Source organism: Phoxinus phoxinus (assembly GCF_949152265.1).
Source record: "Phoxinus phoxinus genome assembly, chromosome: 3".
Taxonomy (NCBI): domain Eukaryota; kingdom Metazoa; phylum Chordata; class Actinopteri; order Cypriniformes; family Leuciscidae; genus Phoxinus; species Phoxinus phoxinus.
The window spans coordinates 29,081,398-29,102,828 of record NC_136878.1 but is presented as its reverse complement, the minus strand read 5'-3'; the positions used below and the strand labels follow the sequence as shown (position 1 = coordinate 29,102,828).

At 37.0% G+C, this 21,431-nt stretch overlaps 1 protein-coding gene across 3 annotated transcripts in view; it reads left to right on the top strand.

Moving 5' to 3' along the window:
* The window catches only part of edil3a (EGF-like repeats and discoidin I-like domains 3a), a 226,486-nt gene that overhangs the window by 107,080 nt on the left and 97,975 nt on the right, over window positions 1-21,431 (top strand). For all 3 annotated transcript variants that reach the window (XM_079607124.1, XM_079607126.1, XM_079607125.1), the window contains one exon: window positions 4,675-4,803. In XM_079607124.1, coding sequence (XP_079463250.1) covers window positions 4,675-4,803 — 129 coding nt within the window. The remainder of the gene's footprint in view (window positions 1-4,674; window positions 4,804-21,431) is intronic.

The following is a 21,431-nucleotide window of genomic DNA, read 5'->3' as shown; positions in this document are numbered from 1 at the left end:
AAATAAATTCTCAATTAAATTCTGAATGGTGCACAACCGTGTAACATAGATTGGGGTTGGAACATTTGTACTTTGAAAGTCATATTTAAATGTCACAAATTTGATTATTTGATTACTTACCTATACATAGTGCAAACTGTATATGTAAATTGATTATACATTGCAACATTTCTTTGTTTTAAAATGTTTCAACTTTATTTCCTAGCTTAAATGAAAAAAAAAAAAAAAGTATATATAGCTATTAGTGGGGGAAAAAAGTATCTCTGGAGTCCCCAGCCTCATAAGATACATACAGGTCATGTGCACATGACCTCACTGTTGCTCTGCGCTGGTGCTTTGCTTGATTTGGCTTTACTGGAAGTCTGATTTGAGCTCCAGCTGCCCGCTTGCTCACCTCTCTACCTCCCAAATGCTCGGCTCAATCTGCTCATGATAACTCAGACATGGAGGCTGTCTGAGCCCCTCTAACCTCCATCACCTTCACCCTGGAGATCATTTGAGGGGACTCCAATTAAAACACCTCCTTCCTCTGGATGTCAAGGTACAATTATCCAGTGGGCTGTTTGTTTTATGTGATGCTCTATAGATGGTTCGGTGTGTAATTATCTTAGACGGATTGCTTTATTTAGTGACAGCTTTATTTGCATGAATCTCACAGAAGTCAGATATAGGTGATCCAATCGATGGCTTAAAGGTTTGTGCGGTAAAAACCTGCACAGGTTCAGACGTCAACGTCTGTAATTATCATAACCCAACCGAGTGATCACCATATCTCCATATTAATGCGTTACAATTTCCATACCATCTCAGTGACATTACCCACAATCTGCATAAATGAATACATTAGAGAGCGTAACACATTTGGGTTGCTTACCTGTCTCACTTCAATAAGGTTTGAGTTGATTCGTATAAGTGAGCAACTAAAATGAATTCTCTTTTGGGAATTTAGTCGGAAGCGTCCATCAGAGAGTGATTAATTGTGCAGGAAACATCGGGCGCTTTTCTGTGTTTAACCACCGCTGAGGATTTACTATTCTGCATTGTAGACGGGCTCTTCTGATAGATTGGCTTCCATTGTGACTTGTCGGAAAATCGGGATGCGTGAGCCAGCCAACATCAATTACTTTCCTGCCACAAGCACGAGCCTCCCAACAACGGCTGACATTCTTGTTGATCCCCCTGACTTGCACCACAAAAGGAAACAGCACAGAGGACAAAGCTTTGTTTCATCGGCCACAATGCCTGGCGATGTCTCTCAGGAACGTGTGCAAATGTGGCATACGTCCCCCTCCCTCCCTTCTTTCGCTCCCGTTTCTCCTCCTCATACTGTCTCTCTCCATCCATGTCTTGCTCTCCCTCTTCTTACTTGCATCTCTCTGGAGGTAGAGAGGGGGCTGTCACAAAGCTTTGTGCGGTTATAGATCGTCATGTCAGAATGCAGGCTTAGCTGTCACCCTCTCCTTCAGGATGCAGAGGACTTTTAATAGAGTTCTGGCAAGGTTATTACATGATGTGTCCCTTTAATTAGCTACTACTTTTATTATAGCTTATAAGATACAGTGCTGGAATTCTCAAATGTTGATACTTGATAGGGTTGCCTTCTGTGGCACATATCTTCTCTTAGTGACTTTGTTGTCTAAGAAAACTACTACTGTAACTGAAAAATTGACAAATTGTCCTGACTTCATGCAATGTATACATTTGTATGTAAAACCAGCAGAAAAAAAGGTGATTTACACAATACAATTGAAAAGTTTTAAGTCTCTTATGCTCTGAAATAACTCTTTTCTATTTCATTATATTTTATGGTGGAATGTACTGAATTTTCAGCAACCATTACTCCAGTCTTCAGGGTCACTTGATCCCTATAAAATGTTATTTCACTGCATTATTTTCAAAATGTCTTAGTATCGTCAGAGACAATTTATATAAGAGACATGCCACTTCCTCAATCCTCAATACAATTATATAAGGAAAACCCGTAATGGCAAAGATGGCGGTTGTATGCATTTGTCCCGCCCCTCCCGCTGGAGAGCCAATCATCTGCTTTTAACTGTCAAGCCGGGAAACATTTAAGCCTATCGTCTGGTGCACTGACGCATGCGCACAGTTGAGGTTTTGCCTGTTGGTGTCGTGAACCCTTGCTCTTGCGTAGTTAAAGTATAACCTGTGAGGAAAAAGGCGTTTTAAACCTTATTTTGGGGCAAAGTCATCACACTTTTTCAGCGATTTTTATCATATTTTACTGCTGTTTCTATACATGCAGTTTTTATGTCCCGGTGACCAGTGAAAGTGCAGTTCTGACTCTCTGCCCATTCATTTAGATAAGAGCCTGGTCTTGTTAGTCCGAAATAGCTGCCCGGAGGCGTTGCCAAGATGGCGGCCGAGTGGCACGCCTTGCCTAAAAGGACTTTGGTATTATCGATGTTGAAAACAGTTGTGCTGCCTAATATTTTTGTTTTAACATTTTTTTTTCAGGATTCTTTGATTAATGGAAACTTCAAAAGAAACAGCATTTATTAACATTCTAAGTGTCTTTGTCAATTTTGATCAATTTAGTCAATCCTTAATAAAAGTATTAATTAATAAAAAAATAAAAAAAATACTTTTGAGCCCAAACTTTTGAATGTAATGTAATATCCTTTTGTTTTGTATGTACAATCAAACATTTTGAAGAGTGTCATCCAGAGCTCTTCTGCTTAGGACCCTATACAGTCCATGCCTTTTGAACAATCTACATGTTGTCGGTCTTTCGACTTAAGAGCTCTGTAATACATCTCTCTACTCCACCCGTGCCCTCTTGGAGAACTTGTGACTGATATTTTGAAAGATTAAGCTGACTGCCCTGCAATTTCATCTAGGAACTTTTGACAGCATGCAACCCGATGCAGGCACTCTAATGTTTTAAACATCAGTGTGGTATTGATAGGCCATGAGATATGGGCCCTCTGGGGGTTCTTATGAGCTTGACTTGCTTGCAAATGCAGGAATTGTGAAGACTAAAAGATTAGAAGCTACTCCAGAACAACCGGTTCATTGTCTAAATGTTTTTTTTAAAAGCTCTTATTGAAATCAGCATTTTGATTGGTCATTCATGATTTCACAAGAGTTTCTATTTTTATTTTTTTTTCAAGGTGATAGTTACAATCAAAGTGGTTTTTAATTTGGAGTAGGGATACTCAAACCATTAAGAACCAATATAGTATGAACATCTCATCATTCGTTCAAGTCAAATTAAATCAAGTCAAGTCACTTTTCACAACACTACAACAAAATTAGCTTTACAAAAAATATTGCCCCATGCAAGTGAGCAAACCAATATTTTTTTTGACCATTTGATCACTTTCAGTGTTATTTACCCTGTTGTTTCTAATTTTATTAATCAATTGAGTTTTTAATTCCAATATTAATATTCTTTTTCTCCCCTTAAATTGATTACTTTCGTTGATAGTTACCCTTGTCCAAGTTTTTTTAAAGAAATGTATTATGTTAGTAAGCAAGGGCGCATAAAATACATTTATAATGGTAAGATTTATTTTGTACTTTATATTTATCAAAGAATCCTTAAAAAACTGGTATCCACAAAAACAGCATGACTGTTTTCAACATTGATAATAATAAGAAATGTTCAATTATTCTTGAGCAGCAAATCAGAGTATTAGAATGATTTCTGAAGGATCATGTGACACTGAAGTAATGAATGCTGAAAATTCAACTTTGCTATCCCATGAATAAATTATATTTTAAAATGTATTAAAAAGTTATTTTAAGTTGTAGTATAATTTATTAATGTTTGTCATTTATGTATTTTTTATTTGCTGTATTCAAAATAAATGCAACCTTATTGAGGAAGAAACTTATTTCAAAAATCATTAAAAAAATCTTACTGACCCCCGACATTCACATAGAAATAGATAAATATTACAGACACAATATATACGTTTATATTGAACAAAATAAAATAATGTTTATTTATGTTTGCATGCAATTTGTACAGAAACACAAACCGGAAATATTTAAGTAGGTAATTGTTATATTGCTGGAATCATGACATCTTTACTTTCAAGTTCACCATGGAGATTTACATAAAATACGAATTGGAATCTGATTCCAAAAAGTCTGTAATAAATCACCTCATATTTTACAGCGTAAAAGAGGGAAAACAAACTCAAGTGGGAACAGAATCAGCTGGGGGAGACAATCCTCCTGGCAAGGCACATTACATTAAATGGACAAATGCAACATATTATCTACTTACCTTATATATGCCTCACCTGTCATACTTTTACTGAATCCATCATTCACTTATAATGTCATTAAACTGACATCCTGTCAAATAGCATTGCTCTATAACCTTACCTTGCCCTTTTCACACACTTTATCCCTCAAACTGCCCCATGGTGACCTCAGCAAAGGATGCTTATACTTACATTTCTCTCTGTGTTCAATCCCCCCCCCCCCCCCCCCCCTCTGAATGTCTGCAGTCATTACTTGAACCCACTTAGATAGGATGCAAGCGCTTACACTGCAAGCCATGTTATAAATGCTGATGTCTGTTTCTAACCCATCTGTTCATCTAACCCATTATGTGGGTTGTTAAAGCTTGCATACGTAAAAAAAAACAAAAAAAAAAACTTCGGTCCGTCTGCTTATTTATATTTTTCTATATTACAGGACCCTGCCATCCAAACCCTTGTCACAATGGAGGCACCTGTGAAATCAGTGAAACGTTCAGGGGCGACACATTCATTGGATACGTCTGCAAGTGCCCATCAGGCTTTAACGGAATCCATTGCCAACACAGTAAGTTCATACAGTAACTTATACAATGCCCGCTGTTGGTGTTGGTGTTGGGGTTGGGTTGGGGTTGGGTTGGGTTGGGTTGGGGTGGGGTGGGGCGGTTGTTCGATGAGCTGCATTCAGTTGTTATATTGTGCTCCACTTTTTTGAACACATGAATGCATCTTATGTAAACATGCCCAGTTCCCTATCAAAAGCTAGTCTCTATGCTGCGTTCAAATGATATGGGAGAACATCTTTTTTTGACCGATTGTGAAGCATGTGTGGCAAACACGCCAAGAACTTGGCTTAAATAACCTATGATGATGAAGTCATTAGCGTGTTTGCTGTCTTTAACAACATACGTGATGTCATCGAGAAGGCGGAACTAGCAAATGACTTCCGGAAACAAGAGTGTAAACAAACAATGGCTACCAAAGCGGCGTGTTAGCTTAATGCCAAATCCAGTTTTCACCGGGTTGCACAAATACCATCATTTCTTCTTCATTTTATCATATTTGAAAGCTGTGTACGGAAGAGCTTCTGTGCTCCTATTTGTCAACCTCACATATGTGACGGAACCAGTACCGGAAAAAAAAGAAACATGCTTTTTTTTACTGTAGTTATTTTATGAGATGTCAAGAACTAGCTAATCCTTACGTTCAATTCTGCATGTGATTTCATATTTAGTTTCAAGTCAAATTATTTAAGATTAAGGAGAAAAACACATGCCTTGCATTCAAATACTTAAGGCAAAAAGCAGTATGTGAAAAGAGTAGCATGTCAGAATTCACAGTATTCAGAAAGAAGTTACAGGATGACATACTACTTCCTCTGAGATTCTGAAATGTGCATCAAGTGGACACTTTACTATCCCATGAGGCCATGTGAGATGAGATGTTACGGTCAGACAGTTAATGTAAGCGATTTCATATGCAGAAAATGATATTTCCTCTTATTATTAAACAGTATTTCATTGGTAGTGTCATATTAACAAATATCACTTTCATTAAGCAGTTTTTTTAGAGTTTATTTTGCAGGCCTAATGTAATTTTATGTTTGTATTTACATCCACTCAAATGCAAGTGCACACACATTGCTTTTTGCTGTGATCACGGCAAACAAAGACAGATGTTATTGCCTGATTTATTTTCAGTTGTGTGTTTTTTTTCTCCTCTGCTGAACATATGGTCAGAAGCTGTCTGATCTTTTGCCACTCCAGCAGAAAAAAGGCAGAAAAATCAACATTTACTCTTGCATATTAAGTGTGTATGATTGTGTGTGGATACAAGCTGGAGGACAAACCAGAGATGAAAAGGGATTTGAATATAAGCTCCTTAACTGTTCTAATGCTGTAACTCATAGTGTCTCTGTCTTACTCCTTAATCTTAAAATTATCTCAGTAATAATTGTTTAATCCAGGGGTTCCTTTCTATTGTCTATTGAATTTGCAATTTGCATGAGGTCCACACAATATGTGGAAACCATTTAATGCTGTGTTGCTTGTGTGTCATTGAGATACTATCATTTTTTGTATTAATATTTTGAATTAGTTTTTATTTTAATATTTTGTATACTATTTGTGTGTTTTTTTAAGTATATATTGTTTTTATTATATTTTTATTTCACTTTTGAGGGGGGGGGGGGGGTTTATATGATTTATATGATTATATGATATGATTTATATGATTTATATAAATCATATAATTTGATTTAGAACTTCTCCCGCTTTACCTACTGACGTCACCTCACTGGACGTCCCAAGGTGACGTAAATCAACCCCCTCTACTTCTTACTTTTTCGCGGCCGCCTCCGTGCGTTCCTCCGCAAGATACCAACCTAGGCAGCTTCCCATGTTGCCCATGCCTCATCCCGCCCGGACCAAAGTAGTCATTAATAAATTGAGCAAAATGTTCCATGTCTATAGACCCCTATTCAGTTAGTAAACGTGGTGACGTTTTTTGTGGGCGGAGCTTGGTTGGTGGCAGAAAGATCCCCCTGGCCGCTTCACTAACGTTAGTTTGCAAGTTTTGTTAGCTTGCTTTTTAACAATGACTGGATAAAATCCGATTTTATCTTAATGTCTAAGGTCACTCACTGGCCAGGACCGCGATTGTTATTTGCAAAAGTAAATTTTAACGGACGGAATCAGATCGGCTGACCCGTACACGCTCAGTCAATGGATGGACAATCTGATTAACGTTAACGCTACCTCCGGTTGCCTGACATCTACACCTACCCGATAGAGAAACCGAGTGTAAAGAGCAACTGCGTGAATACACATCTTTAGATGCCTATAACTATGTGCTGAATGGTCACATACAAGACTTGTGTGGTACGATCCCCAGTTCTGCCGAGCCGGCACCAAGGCCAGAAGACGACAATGTAAAGAGTGACATTACGGTGCAATTTTAATTATGTGTATATTTTTTAGAAATAAAAATTCCAGATACAGCATATTTATTTTTTAACTATGTATTCGATTACCCTTTCTTACCAGGTATTAATCAATCAAAACAACAATCATAGATGATTCACAAATAATCACAATCATTTAGAAAACATTATGCGATAAAATTAGAAATTGGAGCCTGTAGGCTACTCCGTCGATTCTAGCACCCAACAACACAACAAAATTACATTTAATAATAATAATAATAATTTAGGCTCCTTATTATGTAGCCGAATCTGTGCTGGTTTGTATTGGCTGCCTCCAGTTTTCCCTTTGTTCTGCTTCCAGCTAGCCGCGTGACGTAACTGTGACATCGGTTCGAAATTGGTCTATTGCGACGACAAGATTCGCCGACCACAGTGTATTTAAAGCATTAGCCACTGACTGAACCCTCTCACTATCATCCATATCCATTACAAAACAGGCATACATCAACGAAATATTGAATTAAAAGCTTGACAATTTGATATTTCTGCAGTGTTTACTTTTCGTGTATTCAGAGCATGCTTCCATGAGACAACAATGCGCCACAGCGCGGGGTGTTTTTACCGAAACACGTTATTGTTTAGTTCATGTTGTTTACTGTTTAGCAACATGCTGGTGTTGTTTACGTCAGCATGAGTTTGAAAATCACATTTCATTGGTTCGGACTCATGCCATCGAGAATTCGCTATGAATATTCACAAAGTTGGAATTACAACGATCGTCGAGAAACGAGCAGAGAAAACAATATTTCAATATGGATTATTAAAACAAAGGAAAGATTTAAGAAGGTAAAAAAACACACAAATAAAGATACTTTTAGATGTAAATACCTGAGGTGACTAATTATTCTAGTATTCTATTAAAATTATATTTTTGTATACAAATGATATATTCTATTATAACTGCAATATAGGATGCAAGCATATTTAAGGCTGCTGTTGGATGAGATTCATGATAATGGCAGATGGGGCACAGGTGAGGGGATTACGATGGCCAAGGGTGCATTTGGGCAGGAGCTAGTAATCATTGCAATGGGTGTCCAACGCTGTGGGAGGAGAAGAGGAGTAAAGAAAAAAAAAGGTTATTTTCCTAAGGAAATGATTATAGTAGTGGAAAGAGGAAACAGTAAACTGTTTTGCATATAACCTGCAGTTTCTCCAATGCCAAGTTCTTCCATCAAAATACAATAGCAATGTGTTTGACCAAAAGTGGCAGTTTGACATTTTAGTACAATTGAAGAATTGTTTAGATTAGTGACTCATTTGTTTTATGTAAAGTTGTAGACACTTGAAATTTACCAGGATTCTGTGTGTTTACAAGATGTCCCTTGTGCATAGTCATAAATATTCTGCAGAAGACAAACATTTCTTCGAAACAAGACTGTATGTCTTATCAAAGCCAACTTTGAAAGACCATCATCAGCCTTGTATGATTACCTTCAGTTAAGCTCAAAGCTCTTCTCCGTCAGTACGTTTGTTAAGTCTCAAAACAACTAAAGGTCTATAATGAGATCCAATTTCTTTTCCACTGGTTGAAATGGATTGGCACATATACAGTATCTAAAGACATTAGGTAACCAAATCTAGTGTCTGGGTAATTCCTGCAATTAAATGATAAAAGGAAAGTGATAATAGAGCCCCAAGAATGACAGCTTAGTGGGCTTTGTTGCAGCCATGAGCAGTCTTTGTAATTGCTGACAGGCTTAATAGGACTGATAAAATTGAGTTACTGGGATTTTATCAGCAAGAATAAACCCTGTTCTGAATGCTGGTCCTTTGTTACGAATGGAAATGACATTGGAGTCAGTGTGGAAATGAAAAAAAAAGAACTTTCAGGGGAGCATGAAACATGAAAAGAAATCTATATTACCTCAGGTTAATTGGCAAACAACAAAACCCAAAACGGCCACAAAACTTTTCCCTAAAATACATAATGGTGCTGCCTTGTGTTTTAGTGGCTGGTCTACTCTGTTCTCGAGGTAATTGATTTGATTTTGACTTAGACACATGCAGTACAGCTGCAAGCAACAATTAGCATAACACCGTACATATATTTAAAGAAGTAGAAATTAACCCAGATGCCATTTTAAAGAAACAAATAAAAAATAGTGACGTCTGAGTCTATGATTGAAATATTGAGCAAAGTTCCAGATTTTACTTACTTCTTACTACGGTTGAACTTGTGAAAGTTGTTATAAAGTAGGAGTTGCATTTTAACCCTTTATATTGTCAAATTACACGGCCATTATATTTAAAACAGTAATATCCTATACTAAACCTAAACCAATCTTGACAAACTATATATCATTTGAAAGCTTACAATCTCTAGTTTACATATTTGGTGACATAATTATTAAAATACATTATTTTATTTCGAAATAGTGATGAACATGAAAAATCATGAAAGAATGGTAGAAACCTCAGTTTGTTTTCATGCCAAGAGTTCAAAAGATAGCATCCATTCAATCGTTTTAGAAAAAAAAGTCTGAAAATGTTTTAAATATAAAGAAAAAAATTATACATTCACCATTTGTGATTCACCATTCGTGGCAGCGAGCTATAATGCACATACGTGTTCTTTTTATGTTTCTTAAAGGTTGAGTTCATTTCAAAATCTGCCAAACTTCCAATACTACTTCTGAATAGGATGTCTACTTCATAAATTGTATGAAATTTGTAAAAATAATGGTTCAGATCACTCAAACAACATATGGAAATGGAGGCACCCTTATATGGGCATTAATGTCATAGTGAAAAAGTTTGGTACTGCGCCCAAACTAAATTCACTGAAAGCTTAATTTTTGAGATATCAACCTACAATTTTAAACACAACTTGTTCAGATTTTTGGCTTTGATTTTTTTGCAGTTTTAGAGTCCACCAGGTATGAATAATGAATAGGAATAATAAAAATGTTAATGTTTCATAAACTCAAACTTCTATAACGTTTTTTCTGTTTAACTTTCTTAATTTATTTCACTTCTACAATAATCTGCCAAATATCTTACAAGACCAATCTTACATCTATATTCCAAAGCATTCTTGAATTACAACCATTTAAGTTCGGAATGTGCATTTTCATGTCTATTAGAAAAAAGGGGGGTGCTTAATTTATATTTTCCTAATTGAACTTTCAACATTTTATTCTGAATCAAGTTTTTAATAAATTAGAACAAATATTTTTTTAGGATAATTAATTTCCGTGTTATTATAGGATCTATAAATGTAGAAAAATTATACTCAATTATATTAAATTAGCAAAATCATCACAATTAAACTAAGCCATCACAGGAACACAATTCTTAGTTAAACATCGAGTTTTTCCCTGTAATTCATTCTAAACATGTTCTGTTCGTGCCCAGATATAGCAATCCACTTTTAGCCAATGTGATTTCATTTTACAGCATGTCACAGGTATTTTCAGGCTACATATAAAGACATGGCTCATTTGAACTGTGAGCATCAAGAACAATTTCACAGCTTTGCACATTATCTTTAGCATGGCCAGCGAATGTAACCTTGCTATTTAGAGCATTCAGGGTCAACAGTACTGGACAAAGTAAAGATAATAATCCCTGTTTCATAGGCATTGTTATGGATTGAATTGTTGAGGTCTGATTCAATTACTGGATGGTACCTACAATATGTATAGTCAGTCGGCCATTATCACAAAATATATCCTAATGGGGTTTATTAAACTACTAAGCAGAGAGGTTGTGTGTTTCAGTTATTGTATCCTGTATAAGGGGAGTTCTTTGGCTCAGTGGGAAGCAGACAAACCTTACAGATAATGACCGGCTGAGTCTACACTGTCTCGCTCATTACATGGCTTGCCAAATAAATAAATGGCCATGAAATATTGATTTGAAGTGTTTAAATTGTTTTTTTATTATACTGCCATTATACAAAATATATTTGACCACAAAAGTCAGTGATTGACCAATCAGGATCAAGTATTCCGTGGAGACGTATAAGGATGATGATATTGGATAAATTACTGAATTACTATTTTATTTTTTATTACTCTTGAATTGACCGTTCGCAAAAGCCACGCCCCTTAGTTATTGTTACTACGCCCGTCAAACAATTGAGAACCATAGCAATGGCTGGGTTGAGATCCACACATTAAGTGATTGGTTTTGGAGTAATGCAGCAGACATATCCTCCAGTGCACGACAGAAATATAGACAGAATAGCGCACGGGAGCACATGCACAAAACAGTTTTGTAAAATTATATATTAATCATTTTTATTTGATCATATATCATTTTACAAAACTGTTTTGCGCATGTGCTCCCGCGCGCGCTATTTCAGTCACAACACTGCAATCAGAGGACGCGCTGAAACCATCAACTCTCGATTCTGTTCTCTTCATTCATAACTCAAACTACTGAGAAGGATATATTTGTGTGAATAGTTGTGCAACTGCGCGAACTTTGTTTTGAAGTTTAATGTTTGAGTTCCAGAGGAATTTGTGACTGTACCTGTTCAACTACATCAAAGTTTCGTATTAGTAAGTCCGTGCTTTTTCTCTTTTTTTCCTCTTGTTTGCTGACTGATGAGGGGGCCGCAGTGCCGTAGTGAAACGGTGTTTGTACATGTAGCCTATTTTTTTAATAATAGTTGCAAGCAATCATAAAATACAGCAAGTTTTAAGCCCGTGCAGACCTCACTGCCATAGGCGCATCATTGCACTATCTTGCTGAAATCGGAATGTTTGACGGAGGTCCTTCTCCTTAGATACAGTTGCTGAGCTAGGATTGGACGAGAACCGTTCGAGGGCGGGGTTTTGCGAACGGTCAATTGCTCTTTTATATATTTTATTTTACATTTTGTCAGATTGTAACAAAGGCCAGCTAGTAAGGGCTGTGTGAGTAAAGCTCACTCCCCTGGCCTCAAGAGGCACACTAGAGGTTGAAGTCTTTAGCGTCCTTGTCAGGGTGCTTGCCCATGCCGTAGACGCCAGTTCGAATCCTGCTCGGAGCAGTGCGAGTAAGAGTTGTGGAGTTACATTGGTGCCGTGACCCGGATGGAAGTGAGGTTTAGGAGGGTGAGTGTAACAGAGGCCAGCTAGTTAGAGCTGTGTGAGTAAACCTCACTCTCCTGGCCTCAAGAGGCGCACAGGGGACAGACGCTAGAGACTGCAGTCTTTAGCATCTTTGTTAGTGTGCCCATCTCCCTTGTCGGAGACGCTGGTGTGAATCCCTCTCGGAGTGGTGCGAGTAGGACCAGTGGGGATACATTGGTGCCGTGACCCTTATGGAAATGAGGTTTGGGGGCGCAAGTGTAACTAACAGAGGCCACCAAGTAAAGCTGTGCGAGTAAACCTCACTCTCCTGGTAGGGCTACACAATTAATCAAATTTTCGTGATTACGGATGCCACAATTGCGTAATAGTTCAAAGCCGCGATTTTCAAAAGAAAATCCACTCTGCGTGCGTGTGTTTAGAGCATGTTATGATATGAGAGGCGAATCACGACAACTTCAGAAAACCCAGCACAACAGGAACTACCAGGCAGTGACGTAAGTGTACGCTGACATAAAAAAAGTATTTCGCCTCAGAAAAACTGACTTTCCTGTCCTGTCCGTCGTTATGTGCTCGTAGCGCGCACTTCAATTGCACGCGCAAATTGGGCGGCGTGCGCTGTATATCGCTTCACTGTATATAAAGTGCAAAAGAAACTACGAGCATGCAACGTCGTTACGTTATAAATGAGTAAGTCACGAATAGGGATGGGAATCGAGAACCGATTCTTCTTCAGAACCGGTGCCCAGTGAATCAATTCCTTGGAACCGTTAGCATGCCTGCGTATCGATTCCGCGTATCGGTTCCGCTCGTTGCAAATGTGTCATGACGTCACACACGCGCTGCGTTGTTTTGATTCAGAACGCGGCAAACATGGCAGAGGCAGAAGTTCGACGCAGAAGTAATGAGGCCTTTAACGGGATGCCACGTTGCTTTCCGACCAGCGTGCTGTCTCACACACATTTACTCGCACACATACATACGCACTCACTCACTCTCATGCGCGCGCGCACACACACACACTTGCGCACACACACTCTCTCGCGCTCACACAAATGCACACATGCTCACTCACACACGCGCGCGCCGCGCGCACATACACACTCACTCACTAGCGCTCACAGACTATCTCGCGCTCACGCACACACTCACTCACTAGCGCTCACACACTATCTCGCGCTCACGCACACACTCTCGCTCACTCACTAGCGCACACACACACTCTCTCGCGCTCACACACACACTCTCTCACGCTCACTTACTCACACACAAACGCACACATGCTCACTCACACACACACTCACTTTGAGAAGTAGCTCACCTATACTTTTAGATTTGTTCTGAGGTTGCTACACATAATTTGTGTATATGTGCTCTGTGCTGTGTCTTCTGATCAGATATTAAAGCGAGTTAATACAAACAAACAAATTTGTACTTATTCCCTCACCCAATGAGAATCGATAAGAGAATCGATAAGGAATCGGATCGATAAGCAATATCGATAATGGAATCGGAATCGTTAAATCCTTATCAATTCCCATCCCTAGTGACGAAATAAAATACCAATAAATCACGTTACTGATACGTTGTGTGTTAGCTGAGAAGGATTTGCATGCATGTATGATGTTCATTCTATTCACTAGGAGCAGTTTCCATGTTTCATTAACAGTTCTTGTTAGTAATGTGTATTCACCATGGTATTATCCATATTAACCCCAAAAGGCCACTTTATTTTCACTTTGTGTTATTCTTTATATTTTTAAATGATGTTGGTGGCTCATACCAACATTTTATTAACAAAAACTAGTTTGGGACTGCTAGCATAGGCCTAATGTTTATTTATTAGTAGTCATTGGACATATACCTACAATTTATGTGTAAGTAAAGGGGGACACTACTTGTGTGTGTGTTAACAGTTTTTGTGTAAAAATGTATTATAATATGCCTATATATATATATATATATATATACATATATATATATATATATATATATACATATATATATATATATATATATATATATATATATATATATTCAATGTAAATTAGGATAATTGTAATTAATAATTGCAATTACAATTTCAAAGAAATAATTGGCAATTATGATTTTTGTCATAATCGTGCAGCCCTACTCCCCTGGCCTTAAGAGGCGCACTAGCGATATATGCTAGAGACTGCAGTCTTTAGCGTCTTTGTTAGTGTGCCCATCTCCCTTGCCGGAGACGCTGGTGTGAATCCCTCTCGGAGCGGTGCGAGTAGGACCAGTGGGGTTATGTTGTTGTCGTGACCCGTATGGGAGTGAGGTTTAGGGGATGAGTTTAATGGAGGCCAGCAATTAAGACCTGTGTGAGTAAACCTCAATCCCCTGACTGATGCTAAAGGCTGCAGTCTTTAGCGTCCTTGTTAACGTGCCCGCCTCCCATGCTGGTTTGAATCCCGCTCAAGAGGTGCAAGTAGAACCAGAGGGGTTACATATTATTATATACTGTACATTCATATACTGTACATTCAAACAGTTCTGAATTAGTTCTGAATTCTGTAAAACTTTTCACTTAGTTAGTGTCCTGTTTCTGTGAAATCCCTGGGATGAGACCCACTGGTGGTTAGCTCTATTACCATAATCATTATTATTGGTAAAATCCAGCTTGATTCTCTGCTGTGTTGTCATTACTGGAATGATGGGCTGCCATGCTCCCACTGTGTCAATGGGCAGATTGGCAGGCCAACCGGGGATGGAGAGCGAACGGCCAATTATTATAATGGCATGTCTCGACAAGCTATTGGCAGGCAGAGAAGCATGTGGATATTGTCAGGGTGGAAAAGGAAGAGAGGAGAATCAGTACATTTTGTATTATTACTGAATTGGTTATAATGCTAATAAGCCACAAATCGTGTCTTTGAACTACAAGCCTTTGATGTGATATGACATGTAGTGCATTGTTCATGTCATCACTGAAAGCTATTTGTATACAAATTGTGTTTACTTTCCACCAGTTAGTTGTCATTCTCACTTGTGCAAGCCTAAACAGTCCTCCTGACCGCCACTGTTTAGAACAGTAAACATTACAATGTCATGATTAACACTATTAATATTACATTCATCTGTGTGCTATTAACCAGGCAAGATTGCCGTGACAAGAAACCACAAGCAATCTCTCTTTCTTCATATTTGATCATGTTTGATTTCTTAGTTTCCATTTTTTACTTTCTGTTTTTTTTTAGGTAGAAATCAAGCAACCAACATGTAGTGTTGTGCAGCCGGTTAGCACGCACACACACACATAAAACATTTATTAAAATGCGTATTAAAATGAATAAATAGCTTTAATAATCATATGCATGGTTAGGATAAGGTTAGGTAACTAGTTTAGTACATTTGCACAATGCCAATTTAAGTGATTTACACATACATGAAAAAAAGTGAAGAAATGCCCAAAGTCCGTTTTAAACAATTTAAGAATATATAAAAATAATGAAATAAGATTAATGAATTATATATATTTTTTAGGAAATTACTAAAATACCACAATTATGTAAAATAGGTGCATTTTTAGTCTGAGGTTAAATGCGGCTACTGTTAAGACACTGTAATGTTTTTTTAATATATATATATTATAACATGAATAACCATAAACTAGATTTTCTGGTCTCCACTGTTATGCATAATACAATTAATGTTCACTTTGTTCTGTTTCTGTCAAGGTTATTAAAGCTGAAGAGTCTTAGCATGCAGAACTGTACTTTTAGTTTGTCTCCTAATGATTGAAGATTGTGTTTGCAGAAAGTTTATCAAATCCAATACAGGCCAAGTACGTGGGATATATCACATGGTCTGACCAAAAGCATTGGAAACAGTCTTGTGGAAGAAAATATATTTTAAGAAGTGCATATAAGACGAGATGATAAAGCAAGGTTAAAAGGCTCAAGCAGGGGCATCTTGAGTGGGCTGGACTACACTTAGGCTAAAACTCAAAAGACGGCAGCACTTTTATATCTGAGCAAGAAGTCTTCTGGGTGATTTAATTTGTACTTTGATCAATAAGCAATTTTCGGCTTCTTGCGAAATATTCCAGCTGTTACAGCGATTGATTTGGATTGAGGGAACATGTGCAAGGTTTTTGGACCTGATCTGTATTTGATTAAATATTGACAGACACTTGTGCGGCTTGTTTTCTTGGCTGCATGGTGGGTTTAAAAGAAAATATGGCAGTCTGTCCGTAGAGAATAATCATGAATATGTTTTTATACAGTTTGCAGATGATGTCGAGATAAAACCAGATCATGTCACCTCTCAGTCTCAGAAGCATTAAGATGATCTTGGCTAATTCTACACAAATACAAACAACAAGTTCTGTAAATACATGCTGTGAGCTCCTCACTTTAAAGTTTAAGAAAAGTAGATGAAATCATTATCTTAGCTCTCTTAATTTAATCGTATCATCCTTTATAATAGCATAAATTGGGGCGATATTATAATTATACTTTGCCATATGCATTACTGTTGATTTTCTGAGCCACATCAGCCAGAATGTGTGGGAATGTTTACCTGGATCTACATTTCTATTGCTTGTGACTGAGAGCATACGGAGTGGAGATATGTCGGTGAGAGTTTGTCCTCACAGAGCTCTCAGCTCAGCCTCCACCTCCTCACCTGCTCAGAGATCGACACAAACAGCTCCCTCTGCTCCGGTAATAAATAGGATCATGCCTGTAGGCACCACTCTGAGGGACAGAGAGAGAAGGGGGATGTGTGTGCGTGTCTGTCTGTCTGTGTCACTGTGTACTTTTTTTTACTGGCTGTTCAGAAAATCCAAAGGGTACCATTAATACCAGACTTTCTTTAAAGGTGAAGTGTGTCATTTTTTTCAATGTTAAACTACTTTCTCTTATCTCAGCCTAATAAGCAGAGATAACACACTATAAGTATAAGTCACAGAAGTTTCCTTAATTAATTTTTTTAAAGCCATCAGCCTGCATTATTCCAATATGGAATTCCTTGTGAAAATAAACAATACCCATGATTCTGCAAAACAATCTCCATTATTCAGAACTGCGTTCAAAAGAGCTCTGTGGCGCCCGTGCGCTCCACCGAAGAAATGCGAATGACAGTCTCCCTTCTGTCTCAATCTATATTGCAACAAACGTGAAATATTGTTTCTATGTATATAATCTGTAAATCACTAGTTTCATATTTCTCCATCGTTTTTTTTATTTGATTATATCTTTCACACTGTTTCATGGGATTACTTCCGTCATTCTTGTACCTTTTTACATTTTTTTAATTTTTTTTTTTTTTATCCCTGAGGGAAAACTTTTTCCAGAACCAAGGCAGCTGGAAAAGTGGGCAGGCACTGTTGCACACTATGCTGTTGATGACACGAGCGAGACAAAATGACTCACTTCAGCTTAAAGATTTCATATAAGAATTTGGATTCTGATGCAATTATTTTTAAAAAGCCATTTCTACCTTATCCAACACTTAAATATATTTTGGTAACCTAATATTGTCATAATCACGTTCTGTCATAATCAAGTTTCTGTCATGTCTGTATTAGTTATCGTTAGACACCAGGGTTTCTAATTAGTTAATCATTGTCCAGCTGTTCCTGTTTAGTGTCCTTATTTGCTGTGTATTTATACTCCCTTTTCTGTTCAGTCCCTTGTCGGTTATTGTTGGTGGTGAACGTGTATGCGACTGTTCTTCCTGAGTTTGTTATTAAAGACTGTGTTTTCATCATCTCCTTCGTTGTGGGCTTTCTATAGCCACATATCCGGGACAAATATATTGCAACTGACTATTGCCACATTAAAGAATGTTTTAGACTTGAACAAAACCAGTTAGATTACGTCATGAAGAGTTACCAAACAGAACATTTTATAATGAACTTTATTCAACCTTGGAAGAAAAAAAAAGTTTGTTGGGCATCAATAGAAACTCTGCTAATTAAAACCAGCACATGAGTGTTAGTCATTGTGCCCAAGGTCTGTTTTTGTAGTTATTTTTTATTTAAAAAAAATTGGCAGGGTAATTTCCATTAACTGGGAAATTAATAAAAAAAAAAAAAAAAAAAAATATATATATATATATATATATATATAACAATAGGGTAGTTCAATTTATAGGCTTTTTCAAGGCTTGAATTGGTATTGTGCTACCTTATTCACAAAATTATTATCCAATTTCCTGTTCACAGCACCTATTCCTCAAACTCATAATTAAGAAACTGGTAAATGAAGCCTTTATCCTTGACATCATTTCATCCCAGAGTAATACACTGAGACCTTTGGTTGAAGTGTGCCTGTATGCTGACATTAGACTCTTAAGAAATAGCGTTTGAATTCAAGATTTGAACTCAACGCTGTATACGTGTTTCATGATTAATGCTCATTGCTTGAATCTTTAAACACTTGTCATAATGTCATATTAACATAAGAACAGGGTTTTTTTTTTATTAATTAGTAGTAGTATTTAAACCGCAGTATGCCAACTAACCTTATTATTGATCGCCACAGCTCTCAAGCTCTCTCACAATCTGGGTGGCCTTACCACAGAGCTCAATGATCCAGTACTTTGTGGAAGAACAACTCATCTGGAGATTCATATTACGATCCGATTCCTGAACCCACAGCCCACACACATACACAAACACTCTAATACAATGAAACACCAAGGAAAAACCAATTAAACTCTTGACAGTGCTGAAAACATTAATTGGGGATGAACCGCACCTTTCACATTTGTTTTTTAACCGCACCAGATTGAATATATTTTTGTGTATTCTGGACTTTGATTATACAGTGTACAATGTTTCAGACCATATTGTCACATTGTTAATGTGTTTTGTTCTGTGTTGTGATCTTGTTTCCCCCTCGCCACCTTGGAATTATAAGGTTCTATCTGCATTCTGACTGGTTTTGAGATATTGAGCTTTAAAGTTTTTGCATTCCATTCGACTGTGTAGAAATAACCTTTTTATTTTCTAAATAAAAAGTTCCAAAATGTACACAACTTAAAAAACAGCATCACATAATGTAAAGAAGTGGTCACAGAATAAGAATATGTGAATAACTCAATTCTTACAAAAATGTCAGATAGAACCTTATAATTCCAAGGGGACGCCCTGTCTTTGTGATTTTTGGTTTAGTCCTGTTAGTTTTTCCCTGTCTGTTTAATAAGTAATTCCCGACACCTGCATCTTGTTAATTTTCCCATTAACCCCAGTTCTTTTAAGCCCTGTGTTTTCCCTTAGTTTTTGTTGGTCGTCGTTGGTATAAGGTAGTGTGTTCTGAAGTCCTTGATTGTTTTCTGTTATTCCTGAGAGTTTATTCATTTAATAAACTAACTGCATTCGAATACCCGTGTCCTCGTCTCCGGCATCCTGCACCAAACCTGACACATATATTTCCAGGATCATCTGAGTTTTCTTCATAAATTATGGCTGCACATGCACACGAGAGGTGTGTAAATGGGTGCATTTTCTGAAAGACATCAGGTAATAGTTTACGCACCGAATTTCAGTACAAACACCCCATTAAAAGGGGATATACATGCATTCTAAATTATTAACATCTTTTTTTTTTAACAAACTTTAAGAACAACATCTTACAGATGGCAAATACACAAATAGCGTTCTCATAAACATATGCACTAAAAGTGTACAGATTAAGTGTGTTCAGTGGAGACATACTGAAATTTATGTTGATCACAGATGCTTCTGATTATTGAGCTCTTGGGAGGTGTAAGTTTAGCCCTACAGAGAACTAAGTTAAACTCAATGTCACACATGTATACATTCTTAAAAAAACACACACACACACACACACACACACACACACACACACACACACACACACACACACACACACACACACACACACACACACACACACACACACACGCACACGCACACAAACATCACAATAATGTGTTCTGCCATGATAGTAAACCTAATGCAAAAACAGGACTGAAATAATAAACTACACTATACTGTTCTTGTCCAAAATAATAAATATATAGATTATATATATATAAATAAGTTTGGGGTCAGTGATAATATTGGGGTCTGTATTTCTTAATTACTAAATGAAAGACTGGAGTAATGGATGCTTAAAAATCAACCAGCTTTGTCATCACAGGAATAAATTACATTTGAATTACATTTTGTTTTATTGTAATGTTTTTTTTTAAGGCTTTTTCGTGCGTGTTTGCGTGTTTTTTATAATCTTTAATCCTCGTATTTTGTACTTTCCCATGTTCTCATTTTGTTTCTAGATCCATCCCTTCATTTGTACCCTGTTTCTTTTTTGTTAATTGCTTTATGTGTGTGTATAATAAGTTGATACATACACCTGGGGAAAGCAAACTATTCCCTTTTATCTCACTGGCATGGCATGTATTTATAGCATTTTTTTTTTCTAACAGTGGCATGCTAAGCCGTCCAACCTTGACCCCTTGTTATATAACCATAAATTTGTTTTTGTCATTATCAGATATTGTCCTTGTAGACTGTTTTGTATTGGGTTTTCTCCCATGTAACCCTATGTTTACATGGTTCTTCTGCAACACGTCACTAAAATGTTCCTTGAATATTAGAATGAGAAGCAGATATTTTGTATCATCTTTTATCATATGTTTTTAAACATATATGACACTTTAAATAAAAGGTGATTATTTCCAGAGTATTCTTTCAGACATTTTGGTGATGTGTGCTTAGTTGGAAAATACATTTAACATTATGCTTAATTACTGTTTTAAAACACATAATCTAAACACTTATATAAAGCACACTTTGTCCTTTATTATTCCATGCCTTGTGAAGGAAAAAATAAACAGGAATAATTAATAACCGGTATTCAGATATTTCATCAATGTTTAGGTAAACATAACTTGTTTTATTAAACATGCAATTTATAACTTGTTGCAACCATCCCCAACCCTATCAGCCATGATAGAACATCATATGCCTGCCAGACACTGACTTTGACACATGCTAACCATGTCACTTAGAAGTCAACAAAACAATAATTCTAACTAAGTCATTTTTGATTAATTCACACAAAATGTTAGGACAGTATGACAAACATACATCTCATGAAAAGTTGTACTTGCATACCTCCAAAACAAGTTTTGTTCAATAAATGCAGCAGCAGATGTTGAATATGTCTTCTGTTTTTTTTTTTGGTGGGGGAG